General features: G+C 44.7%; 1 protein-coding gene across 1 annotated transcript; it reads left to right on the forward strand.

The window, feature by feature from the left end:
- The first annotated feature begins 1,220 nt into the window (after positions 1-1,220).
- Positions 1,221-27,429, forward strand: NANS (N-acetylneuraminate synthase). The gene is made up of 7 exons (XM_068117288.2): positions 1,221-1,573; positions 6,758-6,973; positions 7,632-7,731; positions 16,869-17,023; positions 18,019-18,114; positions 24,127-24,297; positions 26,665-27,429. The coding sequence occupies exons 1-7, from the start codon at positions 1,442-1,444 to the stop codon at positions 26,860-26,862; spliced, it is 1,068 nt and encodes a 355-aa protein (XP_067973389.1). The 5' UTR covers positions 1,221-1,441; the 3' UTR covers positions 26,863-27,429.

The raw sequence follows: 27,429 nt of genomic DNA on the forward strand, positions 1-27,429 counted from the left end.
GGCCTTTATTGGATTCCTTAACCCAGAAAACATGGGATTAGCATATTTAATTAAGTTTCTAGGTTGACTAGAAGCCGAGACAGCGCAAAATATGTATTTTATGGCGGCCATTTTGAAAATCCAAAATGGCGGTCATGCAGGTGTCTGTGCAAATGCCAACATTGATTTTCGGATTCTCCATGCTCGGATGATTCCAAAAAATGTACAGGTTTGCTAATCTCCCAAAAATTTTAACGAAACTATATTTGTTAACATAGTGAACCTGACTAATGCTGTTCCCGTTACCTCAACTGGAATGCTGTTCCGGGGAGCTTACGCGATGGCGCGTCGTCCGTCCGTCCGTAAACATTTGCAACTAATACTCCAAAACCGCTGATGGGATTGTGAACAAATTTGGCACAAATGATATTATTTTGTTGTGTTGTGACGACAGGTTGTTTTGTCATTAAAAAAAAATCAATAATTACTAAGGGGGTCTACCGGGGGTCAAAGTGGATCCGGGTTTGATGCCCCAAAATAGGAATTTGCTTTTGCCTCCGAAGCTACAAACACAATTTCGATGAAACTCCAACACAACCTTCATCACCCTTGATGTAACAATGTTTGTTCACGGCGTTAGAAAAATTGGGGTCTTAGGAGGTAGGGATGGGGTTGAGGTTGGGGTTGGGGGAACCCCTATATGGGGTTGAGGGAGGGGGTGTTGCCCGCCCAAAATAGGTATTTTTTTGTTTGTTTGTTGTTTTAAAGTCTTATGATTACGTTAATATAATTCTACATGTTGCCCTGTCCTCTAGCAACCCTTGAAATTGTTTTAAAATACCTGTAGTCAGTGTATTACACTGCTTTACCCTACCAGGTGAGCGCCAGGGGTGTTGCCCCCATGTTTTTTTTAGTTGTTTCCCAACACACGCATCATTCTTTATATAAATCATGTAAGTTTTAGCAGATGTACATTGTACGATAACGTATGAAAACTAAATCAATTTACTTTTTAACAATAAAATCGCAACCACAATAAAGTGTCGATCACGTGCCGCAGCCACAATGGGCCAAACGGCCCCGTCGAACGTCACAAACCGTTTATACTATTAGATCGTTCGTTATACTTGTTTAAAATTGATTGTAAACTTTTTTCTCTATGTGTACTATTTCGTTTTTAAACTAAAACCCTTCCCAAAAAAAACCCCACAACAAGTAGTCACGTGACGCGACCTAAAGTCGTTAACAACCCGGAATTTAAACTGACCAATCAACGCATTACGCAAGTCAAGGAAGAGATCCCGCCACTTCCCGGCGGTCCAACGTGGCGGATTCATTGGAATAGCAGCAGCACGTTTTGGATTTGACTTCCGTGACAAGGTGTCGCGTTTGATAATTTAATCCGCCATCTGGGTGATTGGGTTTCTGAAACATCTCGCGTCTGCTCTCAGCACCGGAAAAAATGCCTCTGGAGTTCGAGCTTTGCCCTGGCCGGTTGATCGGCGGGGACCATCCTTGCTTCATCATCGCAGAGATAGGGCAGAACCACCAGGGAGACTTGGACATCGCCAAGAAAATGATTAAGATGGCAAAGGTGAGGCCACTCCTTTTTCTCTGATTCTGCCGTTATTGGGATGTGTCGAGTGTTTCATCCAATCACCACCGAGGAACGAACGATCACGTGCTGTGATTTATCTCCCCCACTCTTCATCGGAGGTAGCGCTCGACTCGCCCTGCCTGAGCCGTAGTGTGTGTGTGTGTGTGTGTGTGTGTGTGTGTGTGTGTGTGTGTGTGTGTGTGTGTGTGTGTGTGTGTGTGTGTGTGTGTGTGTGTGTGTGTGTGTGTGTGTGTGTGTGTGAGGGAGGGGGGGGTGCGCGTGTGTGTGTGTGTGCAGGGGGGGGGGGGGGTGTGTAATGGGTGGGGGGTGTGTGTAAGGGGGGGGTGCGTGCGTGTGTGTGTAAGGGGGGGTGCGTGTGTGTGTAAGGGGGGGTGCGTGCGTGTGTGTGTAAGGGGGGTTGCGTGGGTGTGTGTGTAAGGGGGGGTTTGTGGGTAAGGGGGGGGGGGGGGGTGCGTGGGTGTGTGTGTGTAAGGGGGGGTGCGTAAGGGAGGGTGCGTGGGTGTGTGTGTGTAAGGGGGGGTGTGTGGGTGTGTTTGTGTAAGGGGGGGGGGGGTGCGTGCGTGCGTGGGTGTAAGGGGGGGTGCGTGGGTGTGTGTAAGGGGGGGGTGCGTGGGTGTGTGTAAGGGGGGGTGGGTGTGTGTGTAAGGGGGGGTGTGTGTAAGGGGGGGTGTGTGTGTGTAAGGGGGTGTGCGTGTGTGTGTGTGTAAGGGGGTGTGCGTGTGTGTGTGTGTAAGGGGGGGTGCGTGTGTGTGTGTGTAAGGGGGGGGTGCGTGGGTGTGTGTAAGGGGGGGGTGCGTGGGTGTGTGTGTGTAAGGGGGGGTGCGTGGGTGTGTGTGTGTAAGGGGGGGGTGCGTGGGTGTGTGTGTGTGTGTGTAAGGGGGGGTGCGTGGGTGTGTGTGTGTGTGTGTGTGTAAGGGGGGGGGGTGCGTGGGTGTGTAAAGGTGGGGGGTGCAAGGGGGGGGGGGTGCATGGGTGTGTAAGGGGGGTGGGTGTGTAAGGGGGGGTGCGTGTGTAAGGGGGGGTGCGTGGGTGTGTGTAAGGGGGGGTGCGTGGGCGTGTGTAAGGGGGGTGCGTGGGCGTGTGTAAGGGGGGTGCGTGGGCGTGTGTAAGGGGGGGTGCGTGGGCGTGTGTAAGGGGGGGTGCATGGGCGTGTGTGTGGGGGGGGGGTGCGTGCGTGTGTAGGGGTGCGTGCGTAAGGGGGGGGTGTGGGTGTGTGTGTAAGGGGGGGGTGCGTGGGTGTGTGTGTGTAAGGGGGGGTGCGTGGGTGTGTGTGTGTGTGTAAGGGGGGGTGCGTGGGTGTGTGTGTGTGTGTAAGGGGGGGTGTGTGGGTGTGTGTGTGTGTGTAAGGGGGGGGGTGCATGGGTGTGTAAAGGTGGGGGGTGCAAGGGGGGGTGCATGGGTGTGTAAGGGGGTGGGTGTGTAAGGGGGGGTGCGTGGGTGTGTGTAAGGGGGGGGGTGCGTGGGTGTGTGTAAGGGGGGGTGCGTGGGCGTGTGTAAGGGGGGGTGCGTGGGCGTGTGTAAGGGGGGGTGCGTGGGCGTGTGTAAGGGGGGTGCGTGGGCGTGTGTAAGGGGGGGTGCGTGGGCGTGTGTAAGGGGGGGTGCATGGGCGTGTGTGTGGGGGGGGGTGCGTGCGTGTGTAGGGGTGCGTGCGTGTGTAAGGGGGGGGGTGCGTGCGTAAGGGGGGGGTGTGGGTGTGTGTGTAAGGGGGGTGCGTGGGTGTGTAAGGGGGGGTGCGTGCGTGTGTGTGTAAGGGGGGGTGCGTGTGTGTGTGTGTAAGGGGGGGTGCGTGTGTGTGTGTGTGTAAGGGGGGTGCGTGGGTGTGTGTGTAAGGGGGGGTGTGTGGGTGGGTGTGTGTGTGTAAGGGGGGGGGGTGCGTGGGTGTGTGTGTGTAGGGGGGGGTGCGTGGGTGTGTGTGTGTGTCTTGTGTCCCGTGTGTCGTGTGTCCCGTGTGTGGAACGAGCATCTCCTCTAGTATTGCATGCAATGGCATCTGTTCATCTGCATAAGATGGTGGATATGCAGCCCTTCTTGGTGAGGTAAGTCATGTGTTGCATTTCCGTTGGTGACTGTACAAGCCCGATTTGAGAGCGACGGAGTCGACCGCAGGTGCTACATCTGAAGTAGTTGCGTGGTTGTCGTCTCCTGTAGTTGTGGAATGATGTTTGTGGCGACAGTGTCTGTTGTGCAGCTGCTCCAACCACTAGTCGTCATGATGGCTTATTCCAGCCCATAATTGAAGTCGCCATGTGCTTCTGCAGTTTGCTACATTTTCCCAGGTGTCAAAATTGCTGTCTCGGGCTTTCATATCCCACTTAGACGTCCTTGTACCTCAGCTTCGGGAGTCCTTTGGGATATGTCCATCTTCCATCCTGCTCATGCCTTTGAAGTAGTCTTTGCTTAATTAGTGCAAGGACGCTTGACAGGTTTGCCTGGGAGAGGACTTCTGCATTTGTACATCTCTCTGTCCTTCCACGCGTCATAGACAGCAAAGATGAAAATTGTTGAGTGTCCGTTCTTGGCAGGTACAAGTCGTCCACGTTTCACAGCCATATAGTGGGGTGCTAATAATGCATGCCTTGTAGATCAGCATCTTGCTTCTGAGGGTCAGGTTACTGTTCTTCCACACGCTCTTTGTTAGACGACCAAAGGTGGTCGCCGGTCCGACGAATTACCCAAATGTAAGTCGTACTACGTAAAGGATTGTTGGCCCATAGGTGGGCAATGGGAAATGTGTATGGCCCATAGGGCATTGTGCATTTTTTTTCTGCACCAGATTATAGTTGTTGTTCGGGTTAGGGTTAGGTAAATTTGGGCGAATCGTCATTTTTGAGAATTTTCATTTGGGTAAATATTCCACATCATTTTGATACAAATAATAAGAAAGTAGGGTGTTACTTTGATAAAATATTTATATTTACTTCACTTTGTGTGACTAGTTCCGTGTGAGATGATCTTCATTTGGGTAAATCTTGGCTGGTTGCTGTTCATTTGGGTAAATCGTCAATTTTTTTGATTTTCATTTGGGTAAATATTCCACATCATTCCGATACAAATAATAAGAAAGTAGGGTGAAACTTTGATCAAATATTTATACTTCATTAATGTCTAGGATCAATCTATGTGGGTAAACTTACCGCCACCTTGGTCGCTTCAGCACGGATTCATTAATCCTGCAGATGTATACCGTGTTATGTCCCCCTGGCCTAAAATGGCTGCCACCGATCGGGCTGGTAAAATTTGTAAAATTCTGGTGGTCGCATTCGTTTTCTTGGACGTCAAGCAGCACACCATAACGTTTTACTGCATAAAATAACCTTTACGTAGTACGACTTACATTTGGGTATATTGTGCTTTCATTTGGGTAATTGGTTGGACCTGTGGTCGCTGCCTTCCCGATGCGTACGTTCAGCTCACCATTGAGAGACAAGATGTTGGTCACTATACACCCGAGATAAGTCGATTTGCTGACTACTTCCAGCGCAGTATTGTTTTGTGTAATCAGGGACTGGGATGTGACACCTTGTCCCATCACCACGGTTTTTTTTTTGTATAGAGGATCGAGGCTCGTGAAAGAGCTAACATTTATCACACAAAAAATCAAACAGACACATAAAACATAAGGGGAGCGGTAGACAAGATGTGGAGAGAAGGGGAAGCACGCAAACACCACATTTGGGAGCAGGGACATCGGGAGATCTGTGGGAGGAGAGGGCTTTGGGGGAGGAGGCATGGGAAGGGGGGGGGGGGGGGGTGGGAGAAGTATAAAATACAAGGACACTGTAAGGACTTCCAGGAAAGAAGTTATTTCAAAGTGGATCTGGGGTGAAATTAGTGGGGGTAGAAAAGATCAAGGTTTTGGATGGGGGAAGATAAGAGATGGTGGTGAACAGCTGTTTTAAAGACCTGGAGGGAGGAGTGGGATTGAAGAGAGTGAAGGAGTTTGTTCCAGATGTGGGAGAAAAGAGGAGTGAAGGTGAGCAGAGATCCTAGATTTTGGCAGTTTAAACATAAGAGGGTTGCTGGCAGATCTTGTGTGACCTGTAGGAATATTTGGGGGAGCAAGGCCGGAGAGGAGTCGGTAGAAGACAGAGACCAACAACCTGCCTGCGGTGAGTAAGTGAAAGACCCTCAGAGTTGGCTTCATCGCGGGAGATTCCAATGATTCTGAAACATGTACTTACCAGCCATGTCATCTTTTCATGACAAGTGCAGCGTCGTCGGCATAGAGAAGTGATCTGATCAGGACATACCACATTTTCCCCTTAATCCTGACAGGTTATACACCTTGCCATCTGTCCTGATGTGAAAGTTGATTCCTTCCATGTTTGCAGGGAAAGAGTACCTCAGAAGTACCGAGAAGTATTACTTAGCCTTGATATAATGATATATGTTGCAGTTTTTGCTTTCCCGTAATCTATTGATCTTTCCCTCCTTGCCGCTCAATTCACCTCCTCGCCTCTCACCCTTCCTCCTCCTCGCCTCTCGCCCTTCCTCCTCCTCGCCTCTAGCCCTTCCTCCTCCTCGCCTCTAGCCCTTCCTCCTCCTCGCCTCTCGCCCTTCCTCCTCCTCGCCTCTCGCCCTTCCTCCTCCACGCCTCTCGCCCTTCCTCCTCCTCGCCTCTCGCCCTTCCTCCTCCTCGCCTCTCGCCCTTGCTCCTCCTCGCCTCTCGCCCTTCCTCCGATCCTGGGACCCCCGGAGTAAAATAGGCTATATTGTTTTTCCAGTTTTTCCAAACACTATGGAATAATATTTACCGATATGAACAATGATGTGGCTTTTATTGAAATTCTACAAATACTGTTTAGATTTTGATGTTTTGCGTGTGATATGATTTAACGGATGTTTATATAAATCGTTTAAACTAAAAAAAGCCTTCAATTTCTGATATTTTGCCTTTTCATTTGGGCCTCCCAATTGAAGCCCCGCCCATAGGGCGGGTACCGTTGCTTGTGTATGTAATTGGAGATTGTTCCTTTCTGGAAATGTTCCACATGTTCTGTTTTCTAGGAAAAACAAAAAGTGCGTGTGTGCTCGTGTCATTCGTCGCGTGGAGTTTTATGATTTCTGTACAGATCACCTTATTAATTTATTTATTTTTGCTGCCAAAGATAATCTGCCTCAGTGTGTTTTGCTGTTTTTATTTTTTATTGTTGGTATTAGGATTGTGGAGCAGACTGCGCCAAGTTCCAGAAGAGCGAGCTGGAACACAAATTTAACCGCAAGGCACTCAAACGCCCATACCAGTGTGGAAATTCCTGGGGCCCGACGTACGGCGAGCACAAGAAGCACTTGGAGTTCAGTCATGACCAGTACAGGAAGCTGCAATGCTATGCCGCAGAAGTTGGAATCTTCTTCACAGCCTCTGGAATGGATGAGGTTCTGATTAGAGATTATGCACCAATACTGATGTTGGGAAGGACTTTGGTTATGTGCTGGTTGACTGTTCCTTATTTGTTAAAAATAATGATTATTGATATATATATTTATCTTTGCCTGCTTTATTGGTAACGTTATACTTTACTTACTCTTCTTCTTCACCCTCTTGCGGCCCTTATTCTTGCCATTCTTCAAAATCTCATTTGCCTTCATGCAAATATGTACAATCAAATCCTATGGTCTTTCAAATAAGGGGAAGTAATTGCTTAAAATAAACGGAAAATATTTGCTTTTCTCAATTGTAAATGAATTGTGTTGATGTATTGATCTCGAAATCACACTCTGTGGTGTAACGGTTGGATCGTCCGCCTCTGGGTCAGAGGTCGGTGGTTCAAACCCCAGCCGAGTCATACCAAAGACTTTAAAAGTTGTACGTGTTGCTTCCTTGCTTGATGATCAGCGCTTAACAGGATAGAGCATGGACAAACAATGCTGGGAAGGCAATGGCAAACTACCTAGTGTGACACTTGCCACAGAACTGCTTCAGCAGCACCAACACACTGCATTGAGTATGGTACATCAAAATCAAATTGATCTCCATGATTCTTTTTATTTGATTTCATTCGTTATTTTATTTTATTTTTCTTTGCGACTACAGATGGCGGTGGAGTTTCTTGACAAGCTAAATGTGCCATTTTTGAAGGTTGGCTCTGGAGATACCAACAACCTACCGTACCTGGAGCATACTGCAAAAATAGGTTTTGTACTTTTTATTGGTTTACTTGTGCTGGAAGGATATTTTTTAGGTTCGCACACTTGCCTCTGATCTGTCTATCCTAAGTTTGAATCCCGACCCAGATATAAAATATCCTGGTGCTTCACACCGTCCCTCGGATGTGTAGTGACAGACATGTAGTGCCGTCCCTCGGATGGACGTTTAAACTGGGCGTCCCATCTGCCGGAATTAGTTGGTGGACATTAAAGATCCCCCAGCACGAATCAAGAGGGCAAACCGCCCAGTATGACCAAACCACCCAGTCACCCTTGCCAAGGAAGTGTGTGTGTGTGTGTGGTTGTGTGTGGTTGTGTGTGGTTGTGTGTGTGTGGTTGTGTGTGTGTGTGTGTGTGTGTGTGTGTGTGTGTGTGTGGTTGTGTGTGTGTGTGTCTGTCCAGCTGATGATCCATGCAGTCGGGAGACTAGTCAATTGCTTACAGGTTAAGGTTCTTGCTTTAGGTAAGGGAACTATGTTTTGAGGTTTACAATTTAAATAAAGTTGAATATGGGATGTTGTGAAATTAACATCATTTACAGCAATCCTTTAAATTATTTATATTTAAGTTTAGGAACAACCAATACTGTACAATTAATTAAATGCATTTTAAAATAAGAATTGAATAAGAGAGAATTGAGGAATAAAAAAGAAAAAAAAGGTGTGTATATCTATATTATAATAGCCGTAGATGATTCTGTCTGTCTGTTGGGTGTCTGTTGGGTGTCTGTCCGGGGTGTGGCTTACTCGGTTTGCAGAGTAGCTCCACCCATAGCTCCACCCATTCTGGGAGTGGCTTCATATAATTATAAACAAATATCCACCATTTTATTAACTCGCATAGCTTTGAGGCCTGTTTTGTAGGCCCGTGGTGTCTTGCTCTCTCTCCCAGTTTTATTTCAAATCAAATTCGATATATCATTTCATTTTTCACAGTCGCTAACATAGTTTTAGACTCGGTTGAAAAAAAACGGGAAGAAAATCCGATGAAAGTTGCCGTTTATAGAACGAAATGAATTCTCAAACGCCTGTAACCTCAAGGCCATTGAGTCTCTCTCACGCCTTTATCTCCAATCTAACTCACCATATGATTTCATTTTTATCGATGGTTTCAGACTCGGTGTCGGCAATAATTGAGAACATTCCACACACGCGGGAAAATGCAGAGATATATTTTTTAAAATCGCGTCATGGTGTATCATACACCGCCCAACATGACACCGACGGCAACGTGTCAATATATATTAAAAATTCGCTTTTGCTTTTCCGTTAAGATATATTACTTTTTCGTTTGATGACAGTCGTCACAAAAACGTCAACAATGATGCCGACATATATTTCTTCGTTTTTATTTCATTCAACATTATTAGCCGGAAGTAAAATATGTTTCAGGAAATTACCGAGAGATATTTCTTCGTTTTTTTTATTAGTTATGTGCGCATACACTTTAAATAGGTTTATTTGAAATCTTTAATTTTCCACAATATAATTTACTTGCCATTTATCATTTGATGATTACGAGACACTTCCTCTTGAGGATCGTGACAATTCATGCGCTGCGTGGAAACTTATATTTCTAAAATGAATGAGACGATCGATGAAGAACGCAGACTTGAACAGGATGTAGCAAGAAAACGAATGAGACGGGCGAACGAGTCCATCGACGAACGTCAATGCAAACTTGCGGGGTCACCCGTGGGAATCCCACGGGCATGGATGTGTGTGACATTTCGACATATTGAGTTAGATGCTGCACATTCATTTTTACAAAATAGTTACTGGCAAGTCATCAGATCCAGAAATGGTGTAATGAACACAATTTATTTACACGCAAGCAAGAAAGCAAGACGGCCCGATTTCCGATTCTGACGGGCCGACGGGCGAGACGGGCCGATTTGGAGCAAGAAAAAGAACGAGACGGGAGAAAAACGAGACGGGGAAAGCCGATTGGAGAGGCGAGTGAGGAGCGATTGGAGAGGCGAGTGAGGAGCGATTGGAGAGGCGAGTGAGGAGCGATTGGAGAGGCGAGTGAGGAGCGATTGGAGAGGAGAGTGAGGGATTGGAGAGGAGAGGAGTGTGAGGGATTGGAGAGAGGAGAGTGTCAGGTGGAGAGGAGTGAGGGGTCACATATTATGTGAAATAAATAAATTGTGTTCATTACACCATTTCTGGATCTGATGAATTGCCAGTAACCATTTTGAATGTGCAGCATCTAACTCAATATGTCGAAATGTCCCACGGGTGACCCCACTATATTTCTTCGTTTTTATTTCATTCAACATTATTATCCGGAAGTAAAGGTTCACATGTTCATTTCACGTGTGCATGGACATGAAACACAGACGGGAAATTGCTTCGAGATATTTCGTTCGAAGCAATTCTACACCGCCCAAATAAAATATTTCACCGATACACAGAGCGAATTTCAGCGAATTTCACCGAGTTTCAGGAAATTACCCAGAGATATTTCTTCGTTTTTATTTCATTAGTTACTAGCAGAAGTACTCAGCGTTGGCGGGGGAGGGGGGAAGGGCACGTACACTTTAAACATGCATATACATGTGGGATATATACATGTGTGTGTGTGTGTGTGTGTGTGTGTGTGTGGGTGTACATGTGTGTATGTGTATGTGTGTGGGTGTACATGTGTGTATGTGTGTGTGTATATGTGTATGTGTGTGCGTGTATATGCATGTGTCGGTGTACGTGTTTGTGTGTGTGTGTTTGTGTGGGTGTGTGAATAAGAGAGAGACCGAATTGTGAGATACAGAAATGAAAAAACGAGGTGTGTGTGTGTGTGTGTGTGTGTGTGTGTGTGTGTGTGTGTGTGTGTGTGTGTGTGTGTGTGTGTGTGTGTGTGTGTGTGTGTGTGTGTGTGTGTGTGTGTGTGTGTGTGTGTGTGTGTGTGTGTGTGTGTGTGTGTGTGTGTGTGTGTGTGTGTGTGTGTGTGTGTGTGTGTGTGTGTGTGTGTGTGTTATTGTGAAACAGGTGCAGCATCTAACTCAATATGTCGAAATGTCACACACGTCCATGCCCGTGGGATTCCCACGGGTGACCCAACTAGTATATATATATATATAAGTTCAAAACACACCTGGTCACAACTGTGCCGCACTGACCGGGTCCTCAGTCGAGGTCCTCAGCATCATCCCGTTTCGGCCCTTCAACCTCGATACGGTCAGCTAAGGTGGGCCAGCAGGGGCACGTACACATGCAGCAACTGCATCTGGATGCGTACATACCCCCACCCCCAGCCAGTGCGAACAACGACAACGACAACAACAACACCACCTCCACATCCAGAATCCACAGCACCAAACAAACATGGTGGAACACTCAAACACCCACCTTTATACCCTTCACCACTCACCAACAAAACACACCAGATCATTCATACACACACATACACACCCATACACACATACATACAGAACACCAACCAAGCAACCACCTTCACTTACATCATACACCACTCAACACACAAAAACACACTCGTGCAAAAATTAATTCATGCAAAAACACACACCCTCACCCACTGACTCATATACACAAAATAAAGAGTAATAATGGTAACAAAAAAAAAAAAAAAAAATATATATATATATATATATATATATATATATATATATATATATATATATATATATATATATATATATATATATATATATATATATATATATATGTGTGTGTGTGTGTGTCTGTGAATGAGAGGGCCAGAATTGTGAGGAACAGAAATGAAAAATCGAGATTTGTGTGCATGTAAGTTGCTTTTGCCTGCTATCCCCACACATGGGTGAGCCTCAGGAGATGGACCAGAGATCTACCAGGTCTCAAAGTATCCACCTCCGTTAGCGTGTATGTGTGTATCATCTTGTGTTACTTCTAATTGCCATATAATGCATGTCGAGGCATATCCATTGATGCATTTGTTTAAAATTCTATTTTTATTACCTCCACCACCAAAGTTGGATGGAGGTTGTTTTCACCCCTGTCTGTCTGTTTGCGAACAGAATATCTCAAAGGTTGTGGACGGATTTTGACGAGATTTTGTGGAGAGGTTCAGTATATGACAAGGACAAATCGATTCGATTTTGGTGAAGATCCGGATTTGGATCTAGATCAGAGAATTTTTCATGTGAATCTTCACCATTGAGATACGGGAAAACGATGTATATCGCGATATCCCAGAGTTGTGAACAAATTCGGACTAAACTTGCTGGACAGGTTAAGATCCGAATCCAGATACAAGTATTTTAAAAGTGATTCTTCACCATTGAAGGATTGGGGCCAAAGATGATATTTGGCATGGTATTTCAAAAAGTTGTGGCCCGATTATGCCAAAACTTGGTGGATGAGTTGGTTATATGTCAAGAACAAGCCGATTAGATTTTGGTTCAGGTCCAGATCCAGCCTATCAGTGGGATATATAATAAATAACCACCTTTAGAGGCCATTTTTCCCCGCAAAGCGGGGGTTGGCCTTTTTCGGGAACCGTGGTTGTTGTTGTTTTTTGGTCCCCTTTTTGAAGCGATGTTTTACGGCCGGATGCCCTTCCTGACGCCAACCCTTTTTGCCGCCTTTAACGACAAGCAGGGAATTACCAGTGAACTGGTACTCAATTAGCCGACCTCGGAAGGATGACAGGCTGAGTCAACCCCCCTGGCGTTAATTCAACGATCGACCGCGATTCGAACCCAGGATCCTAGGATCCTAAGCCGGCACCCTAGCCGCTAGCCCAACACCAGGGATACAAAACGTAAACTGCTCAGCCTGGCAGAGGGATACGCCATTCTAGCTTTCGATGTTTCATTGTGTCAGAAGTTTGCCATATTGACGGTGTACTCTGTTTTTTCCACTGATGGACGGTGCACGTCTTTTATGGACGTGGCCCTTAGGCTCGATTTATTAGGTTTCCTCTGCATTTAAATGCAAAGGAATACCTATTATTATTCCAAGAGTTGTTCTTATTAGGTTTCCTTGACATGTAATGTAGAGGAATACCTATTATTATTCCCAAGATTGTTAGGTTCCTCGACAATTACATCTACAATTACATTGTAGAGGAATACCTTTTGGTTTTTCTATGAGTTTTTCTTATTATTCTTCCATCCTATTTTTCACCTCCGAAAATTTTAAAATTAAAGTTTTTAGCAACCGTTGGTCTGATTGACAGGAAATTTTCATCAAGTAATTAAGTAGACACGTAGAATTTTTAACTGCAAATTATGACCTCATAGATCACGTGGTATGGGTGCCATCTTAGAAAACACCTTTAACTTTGACCCTCTATATCTCAAATGGCTCAATGGAAAAAATTGAGTGATGGCTCATGTGAAGAACTCTGCAATGGGACAAAAAAAATGTGTTTATTTAGGATATTGAAAGTTCTAACGTTACTAGGTTAGAATTCGACAAATAGATCCCTTGTTCCCACGAATATGATTTTTTTTTTTTTAACATAACCTAGTTTAAAAAAACAAACAAACTCGGAATGCAAATTTTTTTGATGTCGTACACATGGTTCAGCCGCCATATTTTTTTTCGTGGTAAACACTAAAACCCCTTTTTCTCCAACGGTTCAACAGATCGAGCCCAATCTTTGCATGCATAATCACATACCCATGACGAACAAAAAGTTCAGCGATTATGACGTCATGCGTCACATGGTTTCGGAGTTATGATGTTTTTAAGCATAAACTTAAACGCCTATCTCCTCCATAATTTCTGAAGATATCGAGTGGAAACTACACAAATGTTCTCCATAGTGGGAAGTTAAAACGTTACTTGAGAAGTTTCGATAAGTCACATGGTTTGGCCGCAATTAATAATTTAACGAAAATCATGAAAGAAACTTCTATCTCTTGAACCGCTGCAGTGATAGACTTGAGGTTTTAATGCAATGTAGCTCTCATCAAGTGGAATAAGTGTTTAAAATCTCACCATGATTGGTTGTACGGTCTGGAAGATAGAAGTCGTTATTGCTGGAAGAAGAAGAAACGCAACAATTTTTATTCTCAGGCCATGTAACTGATTGTGCCATTGCCATTTTTCGGATTTATTTCCTTTAAAAATCGTTCTCTGCAATAGTTGCACCGATTGACAATAATTTTTCACCATAGGAGCGCCTCGGCCTGCAGAATATTTTAATGGTAATTATGACGTCACAGGTCACGTGGTACGGGCGCCATCTTGGAAAAACGGAAAAATTTTACACCTATCTCCAAAAACGCTGCACAGAAATAATTGAGACATGTCTCATTGCAAAGAACTCTCCATGCAGAATAACATATGTGAATGATGTCATAGATGCCTCCGTTATGACGGCATAATTTGACAAGTAAAAAAATTTCATCCGATTAGGATAAAATTTCTTGAGCATAAATTCATGCACAAAATTATTTATAGTCATCTGTCACGTGGTTCGGCCACCATATCTTACTATAATTCATCAAATGTCCGTCTGTTCGAAGGTACCGCAAAAACGGCTCAACCGATCGCAACGATATTTTGGGTGGGTATTCCTGGGACCCCTGGGAGTAAAATAGGCTATATTGTTTTTCCAATTTGCCAGTTTTTCCAAACACGATGGAATAATATTTACCGATTATGAACAGTGATGTGGCTTTTGTTGAAATTCTACAAATGCTGTTTATTCTACATACCAGGAGAGAGTACATCGACTCCTGACAAACTCCTCATATATAAACATGCGGCTCCAAAGTAACATGGCAGCGTGTGCAAAGCAACTGAGAAACAGGTGTAGCGGCCGCTTCCGTGTTACAGATTCGGCGCGCAGTCTTCACACATAAACGTGCGACTGAGAAAGACGTGTAGCGGCCGCTTCCGTATTGCAGAATTCAATCTTTTTTCAAAATGGGCGCCATGTACTGTTTAGATTTTTATGATTTAACGGATGTTTATATGAATCGTTTAAAATAAAAAAAAAGCCTTCAATATCTGATATTTTGCCTTTTCATTTGGGCTTCCCAATTGAAGCCCTGCCCATAGGGCGGGTACCGTTCCTTGTTGTTTCAAGTGAAAAGCCTGAAATACCACTAAAAACCCATCTTCTCCGAAAGGACTGAACAGATAGAGGCCAAACTTTGCAGGCAGAATCGCATACCCAAGACAAATAAAACGTTCAGCGAGCATGACGTCATAAGTCACATGGTTTCAGAGCAATGATGTTTCGAAGCATAAAACTTTAAAACCTAGATCCCCCCTCACCCCCCCCCCCCCCTCATTTTTGATCATATTGAATGGAAACCTCACAATAATTATGTTCCCCATGTCGGCATGCTAAAATGCCCTTTTGGAATTTGCGATAGCTCACAAGGAATGACAGCGATGAATAATTGAACGACAATATTTTAAAAATTATATCTCTTGAACCGCTTCATTAATCGAAGTGGAAGAAGTGCAAAATTTCAAGATGATTGGATGTACGGCCTCGAAGCTAGAAGTTGTTGTGTGAATAAAAAAACGCAACACTTTTTTTTTTCTCAGGTCATCGAGAATGAATTGTATGAATGATCGTTTTAAGGCCATTTTCCCCGCTACAGCGGGGGTTGGCATTGCGGGCCCCATGACAATCATGGTTCCCTGTTTGAGGCAATGTTTTTATGGCCGGATACCCTTCCTGACGCCAACCCTTGGTCACCTCTTACGATGCGCAGGGATACGGTGTACCTATTCTAAGCCGGGGTACACACCGGGATCATTCATCCCAGCAAGCTGGTACTCAATTTGCCGACCTCGGAAGGATGACAGGCTGAATCAACCCCCCTGGTGTTAATTCGGCGATCGACCGGGATTCGAACCCAGGATCCTAGGATCCCAAGCCGGCACCCTAACCGCTAAGCCAACACCAGGCTTAATTAATTGGGAAATTAATGGGAATTAATGGAAACTAAAATTAGTGGGAAATTAATTATCACACTACACAATGAGCAGGCAGCCCTTAAAATGGCGATATAAATTTGAGGATGTAATGTGTGTAGTTTTTGACGACATGTTATATCTATAGGTAAGAGTCATGTGTGCCTGTTTTAGATCTGGCAACATTGAGCGTATGATGTCAATAGAGCAGTTCCAAGATGGTGGCTCCCTTAGAAGCATGCACCAGGGAGGAAAAACGTTTTCATCCGTTTCTTGTTAAGTGAGGCTGTGAATCCCAGTGAAATCCATTGCAGAATGAAGATCCAACATGGTGACGCAAGTTTATCGCTGCAGCAGTTGTACGACTGGGACAGGAAGTTTAAAAGTGGAGTGTCCAGTGTGCCATACACCATATCATTCACAACTGGCTGGGGTTCTGCGAGGTGGGTGCCGAGACAACTCGCACCCGAAATGAAAGAATGGCGAGTGGACGCATGTGAAGATCTTCTGCGACGTTACGAAACAGAAGGCGACGCTTTCTTGCAGCGCGTAGTGACTGGGGATTTAAGCTGTGTCCACCACTTTCAGCCAAAAACTAAGAGGACAAGCAAAGAGTGGTGCCATTCAACTTCACCGAAGCCCAAAAAATTCCGCACACAGCCGTCCGCTGGCAAAGTGATGCCGACGCTCTTCTGGGATAGCCGTGGCCCACTTGTAGAGCATTACATGCCCAGTGGGGCCACAGTCACCAGTGAATCATACTGCGACCTCCTTAAAAATCATCTGAAACCAGCAATCGGATCAAAACGTCGTGGACTACTCACTACTGGTGTTTTGCTGCAGCATGACAATGCTCGGCCCCATACTTCCTGCTCTACAGCTGCAACAATCGAGGACCTGCATTTTGAGTGTCTTCCTCATCCACCCTACTCTCCAGACCTCGCCCCTTCGGATTGCTCAATCTTTGGGCCACTTAAAGAGGTGCTTGGTGGAACCACTTTCCGATCTGACGAAGAGGTCCAAGAGGCGGTGCAGGAGTGGCTACACAAGCAGCAAATTTTTTTTTTTTCCACAGGAATCCAGGCCTTAGTAAAGTGCTGGAAAAAATGCATTGAACGTAATGGAGATTATGTTAAAAAATAACAGTTGTTGCACACGTACATGCAATAAACGAGTTGTGAAAAATATTTTACGGTTACTTATTGACTGCCCCTTTGTATATTGATTTATTATTTTTTCTTCAGGCCGTCCAATGGTGATCTCAAGTGGCATGCAGACCATGGACACTATGCACAAGGTGTACAATCTGGTGAAACCCCTCAACTCCAAATTCTGCTTCTTGCAGTGCACCAGCGCCTACCCCCTAGAACCGACCGATGTAAACCTTCGCGTCATCGAAGTAAGTTTGTCTCCGCTGATGCAGGGGTGTTTTTTGTACACAGTCGAGGCACGTGGAAGAGCTCAGGCACTGAATGGATCAGAACCCAACAGAAAAAAAGGAACCATATAGAGAGTGGGGATTGGGGGAGAGGATGACAACAATAACAGTCGGGCCAACAGAGAACATAGAGGGTGACTTGGACAAACGATGTTGGGGGGGAGGCAGGAAAGGATGCATGGGTTGAATTAAATAGATACAGAAGGAAACTCTCAGGCAGGAAAACTGGAAATTTAGGAGCAAGGCTTGGGGATTGTGGAGGGGGTTCGCATGCCCCTTTCTGTCATATTTGTGTCTGTCGACCCCCATATCTGCTCTGTTTATCACCTCTGCCAACGAAGGTGGAATGAAGGTTATGTTTTCACCTCTGTCTTTTTGTCTGTGAGCAGGATATCTCAAAGTTGACTGATTTGGATGAAACTTGGTGGACAGGTTGGGTGTTTGACAAGGACAAATTGAATCGATTTTGGTGAAGATCCTAATCGGATAATGTTTATAAGTGATGCAATATTTGCGTTAATCAAAATAAGGTCACATGAAATCAACAATTTTCATCCTAATTAACTTTAAATTTGAACAAGTCTTGCATATTGGATCACAAAAAATCAGAATGATCAATTTGGCGATTTTCAGCATGTCGACTGTTTCCATGACAACAATTTCACCCCATTATAATCAAATGGGCCTTTTTGTGAATTTAGGTCAAGGCCATCAAACAGGAATTAGAAAAGTTTATCAGCCAAATTTGTTATGCATCACAACGAATCATGTAAAAAAAAAAAAAAAAAAACTAAGTAATTTTTGAAGTTACTAAATTTTGCTGTCTCCATAGCAACTATTGTTTTTTTGGATTATGGTTTAGTCGTGGTTTCGGAGTGTTGTGGTGCTTTAGGAGTAATGTGCTGTGCACGGCATCTTCCTTGTTTAAATATTCTTTCTTTTTTTTTGCCCAACAGACCTACCGGCGTGAATTCCCAGACATACCTGTGGGATATTCCGGGCACGAGACAGGAACAGTAATCAGCATTGCAGCCATTGCCATGGGAGCTAAGGTTATTTTGTTTGGGAAGACTTTAATCCAATGAAATGACTGTTTGGGCTTTGCTGCCTATGAGGGAAAGTCAAATGGGTTTTCCTCCATGCCCCCCCCCCCTTCCTCCACCTTCAACGACCAATGTTCTTTACCGATGTAACTCTGCACAGATCTCTCCTTTTCCCCCTGTGATTTCCATCCTTGTCATGTCTGATTTTTCTCAACCCCCTTTGGTGGTTGGGTTTCTTCATGTCATTGGGTGTTGGCAGGATGGCCTAGATTCCTAGAAGTATGCACACTCACGTCTACATTATCGAGCTTGCTTTTGAATCCTGACCCAGCTCTAAACTGTCATCCCAGTGTTTTCCAGGCAGGGGGATTCATCAGTGCCGTCCCTCGGATGGATGTTAAACTGGGTGCCCCGTATTCTTTCCAAAGAGTAGGTGAGCTATCACCAACACCCTGAACAAATTACAAATTCCTGCCCTATCTTCCTGAGTCGGTGTCGACCCAACCAGGATTATAGACGAACAACTTGGTAACTGCTTCGGCAACACCAGCGCTCTGTTTCGGGCATGGTGCATGGTTATGATGATGATTATGCCATTGGAACAATAATCGTGTTTGTTGTACACCGCTCTTTTCCTATTCCAACCTCAGGCACTGCATGACGTCATTGCTGGGCACCGAAGGGGGCCCGGCGATGACACGCGTTGAAAGGGAGTACTCTGTTTTCACTCTGGTTTATTGTTTGTTTGTTTGTCCGGACGATATCTCAGCCATCCTTTGAGCTAGGAAGCTGAAATTTGGGCACAATAGTGAGCAAGTGCTTTGGCAAAAAACGGTATTTTAAATTTTTTTTTATTGATTAGTTACTGAATTATTATCGATTAAGTACTCATTTATTTCCTTTCTCATCTGGGAAATATCTCGGGCTGATTTGGAAAGTCCGAGCCTATCAGCTTGAGGAAGCTGATATTTGGACACGTTAATGACCAACTGATTTGGCTGTAAAGGATATTTTGATTTATTGATTAATCAATTAACAGATTAATTATTCCATTAATGACTTGATTAATTATTTTTTCAAGTTGCAGTTTCGGATGAAACAGTGGTGGTTTAGGTATTCCAGTAGCCAATTTATTAATTTAATTATTTTACGATTATTATTTATTTATTTTCATTGTTGAATGAATGAATGATCGTTTTCGGGCCATTTTTCCCCGCGATAGTGGAGATTAGCCTTGCAGGCCCGATGACCTCATGGTTACCTTTTTGATGCAATGTTTTATGGCCGGATGCCCTTCCTGACGCCAACCCTCTTAGTCGCCTCTTACAATGCGCAGGGATACGGTGTACATATTCTAAATCGGGGTACACACCGGGATCATTCATCCCAGCAAGCTGGTACTCAATTTGCCGACCTCGGAAGGATGACAGGCTGAGTCAACCCCCGCTGGCGTTAATTCAGCGATCTATCAGGATTCGAACTCGGGATCCTTGGATCCCAAGCTGGCGCCCCAACCGCTAAGCCAACACCAGGCGTTATTTTCATTATTAATCATTTATTATCTGTACTTGTGATTGTTTTTCATCATTTTTCCTCCTTCCATTGTCTAAACTGAAAAACACTGAAAACTGTTAGATGGCTCTTAATAACTTTGTTCAACAAAACTTTTTCGCGGGTTGCGGCACTGGATGTCATCCGTACTCAAAGGGTTAAAGAAAGACAGAAACAAGTATAGATGCATTCAATGTACACTGCACCCTTGCCAAATAAATAAATATCCTCTGGTGCGGCATTGCCGGGAGCACCTTCGACGCCTGGCGATACCGCTGTGCTGCTCAGAGACTGTATTAGGAGGGAGCGGTGTACAATAATTGATTAATTAATTGCATAATTAAAATCAATAAATAATGATCACAAAATATTTTCTTAATCAATTGGCTAATAATACCATACCTAAACAACCAGTGCTTCATCAGAAGCTGTAACTTTTTGAATATTAATCGTCATTAATCGAAAAAAATATATATATATATTGATTAATCATTACAATAATATATCGATCAATAAATTAAAAATATCCTTTATAGCCACATCACTTGGTCACTTTCGTGTCCAGATATCAGCTTCTTAGCTCAAAAGGTGCCTGAGATATTGCCCGGATGAGAAAGAAAGTAAATAAATGATTACTAATGAAAATAAATAAATAATAATCATAAAATAATTAATCAATTGACTAATAAAATACCGAAACCACCACCGTTTCATCCGAATCTGCAACTTAATTTTTTTCAATTACTTCATTAATCGATAATAATTAAGTAACTAATCAATAAATTGATTCATCAAAATACAAAACATAGTTTTTGCCAAATCACTTGATCACCATTGTGCCGAAATTTCAGTTTCCGAGCTCAAAGGATGGCTGAGATATCCCCCGGACAAACAAACAAACCTGCCGAGCGAAAACTGAATACTCCCTTTCAGCATGCGGCGGTGCTGGCAATGATGTCATGCAGTGCCTGGAGATGGAATAGGAAAGGAGCGGTGTACAACAAGTACAGATACATTCAAAAAGTATACCGCCCCCATGCCAAATAAATATCTTCCAGCGTGGCATTGCTGGGGTTACCAGTGAGTACGCCGGTTTAGAATAGGTACAGCGTATCCCGGCGTGTCATAAGAGGAGACTAAAAGGGTTGGCGTCAGGAAGGGCATCCGGCCATAAAACATTGCCTCAAAAAGGGAACCAGGACAATTGCAACTACATATCGGCAGGGTACAGCCCGAAGTATCCCGTGGGGGACCTCACTCCCTCTCGTCAAAATCAAGGTGGGGAACCCGATCGAAGCAAGGGTGGAAATCGCTCCATTTATGACGACGAAACGTCTGATGCACCACGTGGAGATCGGTTTTTGAGGTTTGGGACATGGAATGTAGGGAGATCAGGAGAAGTGGTGGATGTATTTGTCAGAAGAAGAGTGGACATATGTTGTGTGCAGGAGACGAGATGGAAGGGAAATGGTGTGAGAATGGTGAAGGGTAGGCAGGGACAGAAATTCAAGTTTGTGTGGCAAGGGTGCCCAGAAGGCGTGAATGGTGTTGGTGTCCTGTTTTCTGAGGAGTTTGTAGACAGTGTGGTGAGTGATTAGAGTGAGTGAAAGGTTGATGATTGTGAAAATGATGATTGGAAAGCTCTTGGTGAACGTCATCTTGGGATATGCTCCGCAGGTTGGTCGGAGCAATGAAGAGAAGGACAAGTTCTGGTGTGCAATAGAGAAGCTGATGGAAAATGTGAAAGATGAGGAAGTTGTTGTGGTAGGAGGAGACCTAAATGGACATGTGGGAAATAGTATGGACGGTTTTGAGGAAGTTCATGGGGGTTATCGATATGGTGAGGAATGGAGAAGGTGAAAGGATTTTGAAGTTTGCTGATTTAGCGAGTTTGTTGATTTGTAATACTCAGTTCCAGAAAGAGGATAATAAGCTTGTTACATGCACGTCAGGTGGGTCGATGACAACCGTTGACTACCTGATGGTGCGTAGGCGAAATAGGGGGCACCTCCAGAAGACAAAGGTGATCCCGGGGGAGGAGGCTGTTTCACAGCACCACTTGGTTGTCTGCGACATAAGGGTGAAAGGTGCGAGAAGAGCTCGGCGGGTGAAGTACCAACCAAGAATTAAGGTGTGGAGGTTGAAAGAGGTGACGATGAGGGAGGCATTAAAAGAGAGACTGAGTAGGGTAGAGGATGATGTGGTTGAGCTTGAAAGTGGTTGGATGTCAATGAAAGATAGTCTGTTGGGAGCCGTTGGTGAGGTATGTGGATTGACAAAAGGAGCACCGAGGCACTCGGAAACATGGTGGTGGGGGTGGTGAAGTTGGAAAGAGGATTCATGAGAAGAGGAAGAAGTTCAAGGAGTGGCAGAAGGCGAAGGGTACGGGGGCAGAAAAGGCAGAGCATGAAAGTTATAAGGCAGCCAAGAAGGCTGCAAAGAAAGAGGTAGTAAAGGTGCAGGAGGTATGTAGGAAATTGTTCGGAGAACGCTTGGATTCGGAAGAGGGTCAGAGAGCGGTATTCAGGATTGCAAAGCAGATAGCGAAAGAGAGGTGTGATGTGATGGGGGTGAGTTGCATGATGGATGAAGTGGGACAAATCGTTGTGGACCCAGATGGAATTAAAGGAAGATGGAAGATATATATGGAAATGCTGTTGAATGCAGAGAATGAATGGGATGGCAACATAGAGACTAACCCAGTTTTAGAACCGGCAGAGAAGATAACTGAGAAGGAAGTTGAGGAAGCGATAAAAGCAATGAAGAGTAGAAAAGCAGGAGGGCCGACGGGAGTTGTGGGAGATATGTTGAAGGCAGCGTGAAGTTGGGGTGTGACGACAATGACAGATCTGTAATCTGGTGGTGAAAGAAGGCCGCATTCCACTGGAATGGGAACTGAGTAACCTCGTCCCTCCATACAAGGGGAAAGGTGACCCTCTGGACTGTGGCTCATATCGAGCGATAAAGTTATTGGAGCATGGAATGAAGGTATTGGAAAGGGTGTTGGAGAGGAGGATAAGGAAGAAAGTGAAGATCGACAAAATGCAGTTTGGATTTATGCCAGGAAGAGGAACGACAGATGCGCTTTTTATTGTGAGGCAGTTGCAAGAGAAGTACATGGAGAAGAGGAAGAAGTTGTTTCTTGGGTTTGTTGATCTGGAGAAATCATTTGATAGGGTTCCATGAGAAGTAGTGACATGGGCATTGAGGAAGTGAGGAGTGGAGGAATGGTTGATCAGAGTAGTGATGGCAATGTACGAGAGAGCGCACACAGCTGTAAGGACGAAGGACGGGAACAGTGGTGAGTTTGAGGTGAAGGTGGGAGTGCATCAGGGGTCGTTACCAAGTCAACTCCTATTTGTAGCTGTGATGGAGGTGCTGGCTCGGAATGTAAAGGAGGGTTTACCGTGGGAGTTGTATGCAGATGATCTGGTGTTAATTGCGGAAAGTATGGATGGACTGAAGGAGAAGATGAACAAGTGGAAGGAATGTATGGAGACGAAAGGTCTGAAGGTGAATATCGGAAAAACGAAGGTGATGGCAAGTGGTAAAGCATGTGGTGAGGTGGAAAGAACTGGGAAGTGGCCGTTTGCTGTGTGCAGGAAGGATGTTGGAGTGAACTCCATTCAATGTACAATGTGCGCTGAGTGGGGTCATCAAAAATGTCATGGTTTGAGAGGGTCATTAACCAGTATGGCAGCTGCATTCAAGTGTAAGGTGTGCACAGAGGGAGCTGCAGATGGAGGAAATGGTGAATTGAATGATGAATGACAAATTGAATGACAAATGATGAATTGCGAAAGATGATGGGAATAGAGCCTGTGATGGATGCTGTGAAGAGAAACAGGTTGAGATGGTTTGGTCATGTGTTGAGGAAGGATGAAAATGGCTGGTTGAGAAGAGTGATGGAAATGAATGTGGAAGGAAGTAGAGGACGGGAAGACCAAGAAAGACTTGGCTAAAGGTGGTGGAAGAAGAAATGCGGGCAAGAGGGTTAACAAGGGGAGATGCAGAAAATAGGGCAAAATGGAGAAGATTGTCATGGGGCCCACAAGGCTAACCCTCGCAAGGAAAATGGCCTTAAAATGCCTGTTATTGTTGTTGTTGTTGGTGCGGCATTGCCGGGGCACCTTTGGCGCCCGGAAATACCGCCGTGCAGTTCATATAGACTGAATTGGGTGGGAGAGGTGTACAACAAACGATCAAGAAACCGGTGTGAAAACTGAGGACACAATTTCAGCGTGCGTCATTGCCGAGCCCCTTTCGGTGCCCGGAAATGAAGTCATGCAGCACCTGGAGATGGCATCGGAAAGGAGCGGTGTACAATAGTTTAATTTCTGCTTATATTTTATGTTGCATCTTCCCCTACCCCTTGTTGTCCCCTGTTGTAGCCCTTCCACGAGCTTTGACAGACTGTCGTTCTGATTAGTTGACATGCACTGCTGGCCTAATACCTGTGCACGATTGCAGGTGCTGGAGCGTCACGTGACGCTGGACAAGACCTGGAAAGGAAGTGATCATGCGGCCTCGTTGGTACCAAAAGAATTGGCCGAGCTGGTGCGATCCGTGCGCTGTGTGGAGCTCGCTCTCGGCTCCCCAGAAAAACGGAGCCTTCCCTGTGAGCAAACCTGCCATGACAAGGTTCGGAACCCAAATCTTAAGATTGTTTCATAGTTTGTAATGTAAAACGTTATTACCTCTGTCACCAAAGGGTTCAGATGAAACTTGGTGGACAGGTTGGGTGTGACAGAGACTAATTGATTCAATTTTGATTAAGGTCTGTATCTGCATCGAGATCTTCTCGGTGGAATGCAAAATGTAAAATGTTCACCTGGCAGAGGTGTGCACTCTCCAATGTGCCATTCTCTTTCCCTGTGTTTTTGCATTGCCTAGATGCAGAAATACACCACCCAGGGACGGCACAGTTTTAGGGAAGAAAATGATATATAACACGATATCTGTTATGGACGGATTCAGATGAAACTTGGTGGACAGGTTGGGAGTGTGACAAGGCCGAATTGATTAAATTTTTGCGAATCGATTGGCAGATAAAATCTGGGAATACCTGTTGGTGATTTTATTTATTAATTATTGTGGAGCGAGAGCGATTGGACTGAGCCAATAATTATTGAGTTATTTATTTATTTCAGGGTTAGTAGATGGAGGGTTGTGTCGGGGTGAAATAGTTTCTTCATTTTCCTTGCTGCAGCCCAGATATTGTGGGGTTGTTCCGGAATGTTGGCACATTTCACCAACATGGCAGGTGCCGTGTTGTCATTTCACTTATTTTATTTTTTAATGCAATTTAAAATTGAGCCAAAGAGCCTGTATACAATGAGAGAACATGTAATGTTGGCTCTTAAGTGTCATTTCTTGAAAGTTTAACTCTTGTAAGGGGCCGTCCAAAATTGTCGGCATTTTCACGATCGTAGGAAAGATCTCCGATCTGATCTGTTGTACCATACTCTGTGAAACAGAGCATGTGTTCTGCCAAATCAGCTTTTATGCCTGGGGTATACCGGGTGGTTTGCCATCCCTCTCCCAGTAGTAGTTAGGGCAGGAATTTGTAATTTGTTCATGGTTCCGGCAATAACTCGCCTACTCTTTGCGAATGATACTGTGGGATCTTTACCGTCCACCAACTAATACCAGCAGAAGGGACGGCCAGTTTAACGTCCATCTAAGGGACACATTGTTGAATTAACCTGTCTGTGAAACACCAGGATGACAATTTATGACCTGGATGGGATTTGATCCCAGGCAAGAATGCTTTGAGGGGAATGTGCATACCATGTGCACGTGTTCAATGAGACCTCCCCAAAAATATCCTCCCCCTCCTAGTTATGAAAAAAAGATTGCGACCAATCTAACCTCGCCACCGCCTCTCTTCCCCTCTTCCCCCCCCCCGCCCCCCCCCCTCCACCCCTTCACTGGGTCGGGACATGGAGACACGGCACAGACACGAAACTAAGACTATTTCTACCAGCACATGGACACGGGTGATTGGAGTGGTGAATCAAACACCTGTGTTTGTCTTCCGGCGAATGATCTCACCTTGCTAGATGTGCTGGCTAACATCACCGCCACCTTGCCATGTGCATCTGAAGAGCTCAAAAACTCCAGCTAACAATACTGGTCGCTACACACACTGCCCTCCACAATCCCCCCATCAATGGTCACCCAAGCTAACAATATCCACACCCGTCCCACCATCCCCCCACAATACCCACCACCATCCCATATGAACATCCGGCCAAACTTGATCTTTAAATCGATTTCCGTTTTGAACGACGGGAGATGTAATGTAATGCTGTGTTTTATGAAATAATAATGTATGCTTTTGCGGCTCGAGCGGGATCGCGTGAGTACACCACAACATAGGGCTGACGAATGAGGCAGTTATCTTGCACCACCCCATACTCAACCTCCTCTCCCATCAACCTCACAATGCCCACCACCATCCCACACCCTCCCCATCCACACCCCCATCAACTGTGTGGCTGGGTGGTGTAAGTGTTGAATCTGTTCCGCGTCAACTTCGTGGTGTATTTATTTTGGAGTTAAATACAACTAATTTAAATCATCAATTGATACAAAATACCTAATTAACCATCAATTGAACGGAAAAATAAACCTACCAATCTCTCGTGAACATTCGACTGGCGTTTTCATCTTCACTACCAACACCGCCATCTTCACTGACGTCATCTTCGTCTGATTCGCTCGCACAATGTTCGAAATTATTTGGATCTTAAATTCCCCTGAAAGCATTTCCATCACAAATTTTGTTTGCAATAGTTTCTTCAAAATCCCACTGATCAGCTTCACCAAACTGAGAATCTTCAGTTTCTAATGGCGGAGGAATCGGTATCAGAATCCGAGCTTGACGAGCACCATTTCTCTACGTAAATCCGCCATTTGAATCAAGGTGAGTTAATATATTTTACTTGTATTTTACTACATTCTTCTTACTTCCTGATCTGTTTGTTTTTGCACACAATTCTCCAGCTCGGTAAATCTGTGGTGGCGCGGGTCGCAATCAAGGCCGGAGCAACGCTTACCCTGGATATGGTCACCGTGAAAGTGGCAGACCCTCAGGGTATACGTCCAGAAGAGATCTTCAAGCTGAAGGGCCGCCGAGCAATACGGGACATTTCCGAGGATGACACGGTCACTTCTGATGCACTGGAACCACCAGATTGTTAGACGTATGGGGTGGGAGAAGGTGGAGGCTTAGGTTTAGTCAATATCACTTAACTCGTGTACTTTTGAGAGGTTTCAAATGATTGGTTTAAAAAAAAAATCATTTTGTCTTTATTTGGAGGGAACTATATCCATGATCATGGTCTGTTGATACTCAATTGTTTAATTGCTTGACATTCTCAAGTTGTTTGAAAGGTGGATTTGGAAAAATGGGTCTAAAATTTGTATCGTGCGGTATTTAAATTTCAAGTTCATGTACAATCATATCAGCGGTGTTTTGTTTGCTTTGCAATGGGCATCGTGCTTCAAATGGCACAAGACTTCCTTGGTTGCAGATTTTTTTTTTTATGCCTCTGCTGACAAAGCAACCAGAGGCATTAATTGTTTTGTTTTAATTCAGAATGTACTTCAGGGAAAATCTGTTTTCTCCCATCCCCCTCAATTGCTTCATGTTGTCCAAATAATTGTTCATGTTTTTCATATTTCTGTTGCCATGTCGTAAAATTGCGAAATTTGATTGCGAGTTCCCATTTTATAGCAAAAAAAAATAAAATTATAGTTTCCTCCTTT

Source organism: Myxine glutinosa, chromosome 5 (genome assembly GCF_964187855.1).
Source record: "Myxine glutinosa chromosome 5, kmMyxGlut1.1, whole genome shotgun sequence".
NCBI lineage: Eukaryota > Metazoa > Chordata > Myxini > Myxiniformes > Myxinidae > Myxine > Myxine glutinosa.